This window comes from Apteryx rowi, unplaced genomic scaffold (assembly GCF_003343035.1).
Source record: "Apteryx rowi isolate R43461 unplaced genomic scaffold, aptRow1 scaffold_110, whole genome shotgun sequence".
Classification (NCBI taxonomy): Eukaryota; Metazoa; Chordata; class Aves; order Apterygiformes; family Apterygidae; genus Apteryx; species Apteryx rowi.
Window position 1 is genome coordinate 1,218,002 of NW_020447309.1, and position 9,136 is coordinate 1,227,137.

A 9,136-nucleotide genomic window follows, 5' to 3' on the forward strand; every position below is an offset into this window, starting at 1 on the left:
GCCGTCGGGGCGGCGAGCGGAGCGGAGCGGCGCGGCAGGAGCCCCCCGCCGCGGCCGGGGCGCGGAGCCCTTGGGTGCGTGCGGAGTCCCCGCGCAGGTTACGCGCTGCCCTTGCGGCGGCGTCACGTGCCATCTCCGCCGGGCTGCGGCGAGATCTGCAGCTCCGAGCAGAGGTCTTAAAAAACAAAAAAAAAGGTTTATCTGTTAACCACTTTCTGCGATCTGTGCTCAAACGGGTTATTCCAAGCCACAAAACAAGCAAGCGCCGCATGCTCGCGTTCAAAAGCAGAGTAACACATGAAGGGGCTAGCCAGGATTTAAATAGCTGAGCTCTTTACTAGGCATTATTTCTTTATTTTTCTGCAAAATGGCGTTTACATACAGTTAAAAGAAATCGATTTTAGTTTAGCACCGCTCGTTCTCCAAGGAAGGAGAGGGAAACAAGCAGGAAGAATTCTATATAAGAGTAGAAAGAAAGGTAAAAAAGCTGATAATACAGGTTTCACTGCTGGTCTGGCTTGTCGTCTTCATTTTGGCTAAGACTTCAGTATTTGCCAATTTACACAGGGATCCTACACGTTTCGAGATATTGTTTTAAACGGTTAAAAACTCACTTCCCTCATTTCAATCGCGAATATGCTCTACTCTAGGGATGAACACTCCAGGCACAAGTTCATGCAGGAACGGGCAGACTCTGCTCTAGTACATAGAAAGCGCCTGCTCACGCATTACTACTCTTTTCTTTTTCATTCGTCGGTTCTGAAACCAAATTTTAACTTGCTGATCGCTTAAATTCAGTCTGTTTGATAGTTCTTTCCTCTTCTGTCGGTTAATAAACTCATTGAGGAGAAACTCGTTTTCCAATTCAGCAATTTGTTGTTTTGTGTAAGGTTTCCGTTTCTTTCTTGATCTCCCCTGGGTGGGGCACCAAGGCAAACCTACAACAAACACGTCGATAATTTAGTAGATCAGGTCTGTGTATTAAAGATAATATGCAAAAACCCGCAAGAGAACAGGGCAAAACTAGTTCGGTAAATCTGGCAAAGCACATCTGACAGCACAGTTTCTGTCTACCTTCGCGTCGGATTAAGCGATTACCATGCAGAATGGATAACAGGGGGTTTAGAAAACAATTACAGACATCTTTTAGAAAGCAAGTATCACTAGGTCGCTTCTAACTAAAGCGAGATATTTAAGGCATACCATCCTGCACTGAAGGTCTGAGGCATGACTGGACTGCTGCAGGCTGAACTGTCAGGTTCAAGTTGACCGAATTCTTGATGTCCTCCTTTAAACTGGAAGCACAGGAATTCACTTCAAAAAGAGTAGCCGAGCCATGCAAACTTCTCTGCAGGCTCGTGTGGTCATACTTTACGGGCTTTAAGTTGGCTGCGTGAGTAATAGTTGGGTCATTTGCGAAAGATTGCCTCTGCCTGCATCTCTCCTCTTGTTTGGAGCTCGCATCATGGGCGTAGTATTTATTGTTTTCTTCCAGGCACTCTTTGTTGCTGTTGGAATTGATGTTGATTGGAACAGAGCCTGGGAGGTAAGGCTGCGAGGAGCCGCTGAACGCGTGACTCTGGGGCTGCGCTGTGCACGAACTTGAGCAAGTCCACGGGATCGAGCTTCGGGGGTAGGAAATGGTGGGCAGAGCCGCCAATTGACTGCCATTAGCCCGCAAATTGGGAAAATAAAAGGAATCTGGAGACTGCAAATTCAAGAGAGAACCAACGTAGCCAGATCTGTAGAGACTGCGATCACACATTTCCAACAAAGGACTTCAGCTGTTCTTACAGCAGTATTTAGTTACAGCAGGGAATAAACGGAAAGCCTAAAACGATTGGACGAAACTTTGCAGACAGGTTCTTCAAAGCCGGTAATTTCAGCACCGCCTCCAGCCACAGAGCCACAGAGTCCCCCCCCACTTTTTTTTCTTTTTCCCTTTTTTTAAAAGTCTTATGATAACACTTGAAATATGAAAATACTTAACTTGCAAGGGGGAGGGGAAAACATGGTCTCCACTTCTATAAAAGTGGCTGGGACTGGCTGGCAAAGCTGCAACGTGAGCGGAAAGACGAGGGGAAAACAAACATTTGCGAAGTTTTAGAGGAGGCATTGCGGCTTCGAGCTGCAGCCCCCCCGCTCCGGCCCCGGCCCCGGCCCCGGCCCCGGCCCCGGCTCCGGCCGCGGCGAGCGACCCTGCCGTCCGCACCGCCCTGCGTAGGGAGCTGCGGACAGCAAACATACTGCCAACCATAACGATACGCACTGCGGGCTGGGAAGAATTCACGGGGTCTCTCTCTTTTAATCTGAAGGAAATGTGACCGCTTAGGGCACATGCATTTATTTCTGCCCCTCTACAGATCAGTACACCTTGTACGTGTGTGCAGAGACCCTATTTTATCAGCTTTATATATGCATTTTTTTTAATTGCAAGCAACATTATATGCATCTGCATATGCTTGCAATTAAAATCTTAATTGATCGGATATTAGCGGGAATCTCTCTGCGGTACACTAATCACTGGTATTCTCTGAGGTTTTTCTAGCTCTGCTTGTCTGCCCTTTTTACCTTTCATCCTCATTCCAAAGTGCAGATAAGTTTTTATACTCAGGTTTTATTTTGTCATTTTAAAACAACAGCAGTTGAGAGTTATTTGAACAGACAGCGGAGATTAAAAAAAAATTATAAAGAAAGAAAATGCCCGGTCTGCTCTGCAGCAGAGAGGATCTGAGTGTTGTGGTGGGCAGAGGAACTCAGCTGAGTACCTCACTGCTAGCTCCTAAGTTGTACATGAGGAATTTTTGCTCTCTGAAGAGAACATTATGCTTTGGTTTTCTTAGGGGGAAGTGTGTGTGTGTGTTTGTTTTATATATATATATATATATATAATTATTATTATTGTTATTGTTATTGTTGTTATTATTATTATTATTATTATTTTGAGGAGTTATACGGGAGCCTCGGAAGCTCTCCCATTTTCCTTGTAGTTCTGGTGGACGAAAGAAACCATATCTGAGAGCAACCTCACGGAGATAGCTCATGTGCTTCCCCAAACCTTGCGGGTTTATTTCCTTTGGGGACAAACCTAGGCCGCAGGCACCCAAAGACACAAACATAAGAGAACTATAACTATAGTTATAGGTATGAAACTGTAAGAAAACATGTAATGGACTAAGAGGCTTGAACTCTCCAGGAAAAATACACAGCTAGACAGCAGCCAAGGTCTGAGGTGGCAGGCCCCGGCTGGGGGACTCTGCACTCCGAAATCGCTCCTGGACACTGAAGTTCCAGTCCCCACAGGAAATTTTGGAGGCCCATCCCGACCTTTATGGACCCTTAAATGCCCTTTACCCGACTGGGCATTTCTGACCCCGGCCTCTTTTCCAAGAGGATCTCCCCAACCTCAGCGAGTCCAGCTGCAAGCAGAGCCCAGACTTCGTCATTCTCATTGCCTCTATTAAAAACTCAAACCTGGTTAACAGGTAGGGTTAATTTTCCATGTTATTGTCCTGTTAATCATAGTTTAAATCCGGGTTTTATTTCTAAGCCGAGATCAGAGACACTGCTCCTTTTGACATTTTCGTAATGAAATTCATCTCTCTGTTTAATGGGATTTTGGGGTAAGTTCTGCAGTAATTTCATTGCCCTGGAAGAAATCTTTAAATGATTGCTCTCCCCTAGACCACACAGGACCACACAAGCATTGCTGGAGGATATTACTGACCACTGCCTTTAATTTTTATTGTTTGAATTATGCCTAACGATTGAATCTCCCTCTTGCTAGCTTATTGTTTTGTTTTGTTTTGTTTTTTTTCTTTTTCCTCTCCAAGAGGATGGGTAATGTTTTCTTTCCATAATCGCATTTTACAAAAAAGCTGACAGTGATTTTTGTTTCTCGTAAGACAGAAAGAACATTTTGTGTTCAAAATACTGTATTTTTCCCGCAATAAACACAAGGAATAGATGCGAGTTCCCAGTTACCGGAAAGAAAGGTGACACTTCAAACTAGCTTTTATGGGGTTAGAGAAAACGGAGCTTTAAATTAATGCTCAACTCATTTGTAACTACTAAATAATACTGCAAAAAATATGAAAACAAAATCTCGTGTAGCTGGAGACACTCATAGCGGCAGAAAAATTATTTGTGTTTGAATCTGTCGGGAAAAGAACTGACAAAAAGATGCTGTTTCACAGGAGATTTGCCACTGCCGCGGTGCAGATAGCCTCGAACGGACTTTTGCTCGTTTTTCCAGCCACAGCCGCTTCTGGTTTGGAGGGTGGCGTTTTAATACAGCGGGTGTCCCACCGTCTATCTCTGTACAGGAAATATCACTGCTGAGGAACAGAGAGAAACAGAGTTCTGCTTTCAGACGCTCTTTTCACGCTCCTCTTTTTATTTATTTATTTATTTTTTAAGTAAGCAACGGGATCACCCTAGACGTCAGAGCTGCCCACACACTATCATTTCACTGGAATATTATTTCATTAAAAAAATGAAGGTTGCTCTGCGTGTAACTGAGTAGTCTTCTATTCTCATCTATCATTCGGAAACGCGGCTCCTGGAAGTCGGTTCCCCGCGTCCCCAGCCTATGCTAGAGCTTGTCCAGGAGATGGCAGGATTGCCTTAAACATGGCTCGCAGATCGCGCTAGAGGTGGAGCCGAGCTCAATGGCAGAGCCGGGGCAGGCGAGCTGGCTGCCTGCAGTGCATCGTTGTGTCACCGCGGATTTGCAGTTCCGTTTGCCGAGGCACATAATAATTATGTGTAATAATCCGCGCTGCGTCTCAGCCGCATCATGATGCCTTTTCTCTAATCACGGATGGCTGGGACCAGCTGCAGCAGCAGCAGCGGGAGGCAGCGCGGTGGCTGCGGTACCCCCGGCCGCGCCCGCGGGCAGGCAGCGCGGAGCGCGGAGCGCGGGGCCGAGCGCCCAGCGCGCCCCGCGGGCGCGGCCTCCCCGGCGGGGTCCGTGCGCCCCGCTCTCACGGCTGTACACGAGGCGGGGGGAGTTAAGTAATGCTCGTAAAGGCCCCTGCTCCGGCTAGAAAACAGGTTTTATTTACAAAGGTAGTAGAGGGATTTATCTCCCCCACGCAGCGGCAGCATTTGCCTCGCCTTCTTTCTGACCGTAGGTGCTGCTTTCCTTATGTTTCTGCACGCTGTTAGAAAATTAAAAGGCGGCTCCTCTCCATATGGTACCGATTTGCCAGTCAGTTCGGGTTTCGTCCTGCCCTGGGAAGGGAGTTTTGGTTATGGCAAAGCCTGCGTCTTCTGAGAGTCCGGACACCGCCAAAGCCAAAGGTTAAGCCTGGAAAGAGGAAGGGTACAACCCGCGACGGCTCTGCGGACGTGTAACATAACAGCGCTGACCGTGCCAGGGCTTCATTTTTAAGGGGAAATACGCTGGGAGGAAAACATTCCCGAGAATTAGGAGGACCAAACTGGGGGTGTTTCTGGCTGGGGGGGGTGCTAGTGGAAGAATAGAAGAATTTAAAACATTCGGTGAAAACAAGGTTAGGTCATCAGAGAGGGCTCTTCCAGGTACTTACATTTAGCCGTCTTATTTTCCCCAAATCAAACAAAACCCGGACCGTTCCCGATAGGATTTTTTTTCGTTGATTCTGGGAGAATAAGCGTCACACAAGCTGTGGATATTCAAGCGGAAGAGAAAGGGGAAGGACGAGGGAGGAGGCGGCGGAAGATCACTCACTCCCCGGCGGATCAAGCCGCTCTGCGAAGCAAGCCCGGGGCCGGGGCCGCCGCTGCCGCCGCTGCCGCCGCTGTCGCCGCTGCCGCCGCCCGGGGCCGCAGCGGGGCCGCGGACACCCGCGCTGACACGGGGCGGGTCCCGGAGCGGCGCCGGGGGGCAGCGGGACGCCGGGCGGCCCCTGAAGGCAACGCCGGGCCCACGGGGGAGAAGAGAGCCAGCCTCCCCCCGCCTCCCTGTCCGGGCACCTCTTCCGAGCGAAACCTTCCCTAGCAAAGGGCATCTCGGATACGGCTTTCTTCAATCTCATCTGCCTCTGCTTTCCGAAGAACCGCGCCCTGCAAGCGGCCCTGCACAGGTCCCAGGCAAACCTGAGCCACGAAGCGCCCTGCTGCGAAAAGAAGGCGAATTTCTTCCTCTTTATATATATATATACTTATATATGTGCATATCGAAAAGAAATCGTTTTATTAAAGACGTTTCAGGAACAATTTGGCAACATCATTAACAGCTTGGAAGTTCAGCCCGTATTTCCAACACAATGTAAAATAAAAGCAGACTTTAAGACAGGAAAGGAAAAAGATATGGTTTATGGAAGAATAATCTTGGTGTATGTCTTACCCACATACATTGGTAATCAAAGTGTTTAGAGCAATAGGATATTATAATAAATAATACTAGTCAGGAACACACACATTTTCATAATTAGACGAGGCACATTAACAGAGAGGATATCGCTTCTCTCTCCTAGTAGTTGTCTGATCCAGATCACCCTGTGTATATCATAACATGCACACTAGGTTTAAAATAACAAAAATCAACACAATCCTAGACTTTTCAGCCTATATAAATTACGGCATCTTTTGAAATTCATCATTTATTGCTTCTGTCATTAACACCCGTTTATTTTTTTTAATTTAAAAGTTAGCAGTGAACTTTACTTCTCCACCCAGAAAGTTTTTTAAACGCCGTGATAGGAGGAAGGAGAAGAGCCTTGTGCTTGTTCGGACAAGCAGGCTATCGAGTAACCAACATTTTGTACAACATACGCGTTGTTTGTACCCCCGTCTTTGCAGAGAGCCGCTCCCGGGCCTGCAGCCCGGCTCTGCCCGCGCGGCCGCCCGGTGCCGGTGCCGGTGCCGGTGCCGGGGCCGGTGCCGCCCGGGGCGAGGGCCGGGGCCGCGCCGCGCTCCTGCCTGCGCCGGGGCCGCGCTGCCGGGCCGCGTCGCCGCCCCGGGACAGCCCTGCCCGGGCTCCCAGAAAGGCTCCTTCCTACCCACATGCTGCGTATTTTTCAAGTGGGGAACACAAAATCCTTCGGCCGAAAACGAAATCACAGCATAAAACGCCATCGGGAATTATCTGGAATTCTGCTCGGAATATATCCTCCCTCGAAAAAAAGGAATTAAAAATCCGACTGCACACATTACCCCTCCGCGCATTTCGCACTTCGCTTCGGATCCCGGTGGGCTCCACGGATTTTGGAAGGAGCTGGGTGCTGCCATGGGTCCAGAATCCGGCTTTCTCGTGTTTTCTGATTGCTATTTTTTTTCACTTGGCATATTTTGAAGTTTACGATACCAAATCAAAACTGACACTTTTTGTCACTGGCTGTTGTTCGGAGAAAAATGTACAGAAAAAAAACCCCAAAGAGTTAAGCATTTAAGAAAATTATATCTGTAACCGTTCAACATATTTAAATTCGTTTATACTGGCCTAGAGTGAAAAACAGAAAATATTATTATTATTATTATTATTATTATTTTAAAAAGGAAGAAACAGAACTATAAGTCAAGATTTGCCAGCACTCCCTTCGACTGAGAGAAAAACGCTGACTTTCATGAAAAACAATTCACAAAATTTCGCCACCTCTGGAAGGAAAAAAAAATTAAATATATTTTCAAGTCTTTCCAAAAGTCTTTAGCTGGTCGTAAATTGAGTTTATATATCCATCACTGTCCGCAACCAATAGATCAAGATACATTGTCTTTCAGTTTCGAGACTATTTTCTTATCCTTCACCCTCCTGTTCTGAAACCAAATGGTAACTTGTCTCTCAGACAGATTTGTGGCTGCGGATATCCTTCGCCTCTTGTCCTTGTTAATGAACTTGTTAATGGCATATTCATTCTCGAGTTCTTTAAGTTGCAGTTTTGTGTACGGCACTCGCTTCTTTCTCCCACGCCGGTAGACACACATATCTGGCTGGTTTAGTGCAACATCCCCTATTGTAAAAGACATTATGCGAAAAATTAGAATTTTATTACAAGCGTTTAAAGCTTAACTGATACTTTTTGGGCACTGGTTTTCACGGGCAAATAAATAATGCCAGGTTGTTTACAGTTTATTATTATTTACACTGCCACATTATTTGCACGTTAGTAAAGCAGCAAAACCTTGATGGACTGTCATCACTTTTCAGGCATGCATCTCTAGCGAGCGTGCAGGACGGCGAGGGCATTGGCTTGGGGGCGAGAGCAGGTCGCTCCTGGCAGAGCACGCACAGAGATCGCTTTGGTGCGCGTTTCCCCGGTTTGTTTGCATGTGGTTTGTGCCAGTGTGCCCTCACTCCTCGCAGTCTCCTAAGTGCTCTGGGGCTGGGTCAATCCTCAGCCTGAAGAGCAGAGAATCGCAAGCCTTCAAGCCATCGTCCTGCAAACTGCAAACGTAAATACAACCCGAGGCACCGCTAAAAGCAACAGAAGAAGGAGCCCGATATAGCCCCCGCCGCCAGGAAGACGGGGATCCAGGGCCCGGGCCGGGCTCTGGGATCTGTCCCGCGGGGCGGAAAGCGCAAAGTGAGGTTTCCTCGGGGGCGGCTGGGGGGGAAGGAAAAATCCGCCGCCCCCCCGCTCTGTGCGTGCTTGTGCAGCGCGGCCGCCTCGCCAGGCCGCTCCTGCGGCGCGGGGGGGGCGGGCGGGCCGAGGTGCGGGGGGTCCGCTCAGACCGCTTTTCTCCCTCTCGTACCTGGAAAGGACGATTTCCAAAAGTGTGAGCTCTGTGTCTGATCTTTAGCACAGTAAACCTGACTATTCCAGCCATTAGCCAGAGTCCAGGACTGATAGCCCTCCATTGAAATGTATGTTTCGTGTCTCGGTTCCCCAGAGCCAAACGTTGAGACCATGTCTATGTACCCCGGAACGTGCTGGTAGGGGGTTGTGTAGCCCTGGTAAAAGGACACTTCCTTCGCCCGGGAGGAGACTTCATTGGCGGGGACACTCGTGCTGGTCAGACTGGAGACGTCCATGTACTTTTCCACGGGAAAGCCGCCAATGGAGGCATGGGGGGGAGACTTCAGGGCGTTCTGCTGGATCCCAACCCCGTGGGACATCCTGCAGCTATAATATCCGTTGCCAAAGTGATACCCGTAGCCGAGCGCAGGGGCGGCCGGCGGCGCGGCGGGGCCCGGGCAGTCCTTGGCCGGGGG

The 9,136-nt window shown here is 48.6% G+C and overlaps 2 protein-coding genes across 2 annotated transcripts; both read right to left on the bottom strand.

Annotated features, from left to right (window-relative positions):
• Positions 1-185: 185 nt before the first annotated feature.
• Positions 186-1,840, bottom strand: HOXD12 (homeobox D12). The gene is made up of 2 exons (XM_026075688.1): positions 1,204-1,840; positions 186-938 (listed from the first exon to the last, which is right to left on the bottom strand). Exons 1-2 carry the CDS (start codon positions 1,763-1,765, stop codon positions 700-702), a joined length of 801 nt encoding a protein of 266 aa, XP_025931473.1. The 5' UTR covers positions 1,766-1,840; the 3' UTR covers positions 186-699.
• Positions 1,841-7,683: 5,843 nt separating this feature from the next.
• On the bottom strand, positions 7,684-9,136 carry HOXD13 (homeobox D13; the record flags this gene model as incomplete). Its single annotated transcript, XM_026075499.1, has 2 exons — positions 7,684-7,934; positions 8,677-9,136. Coding segments are annotated over 2 exons (711 nt in total), but the record flags the coding sequence as incomplete, so codon positions are not given.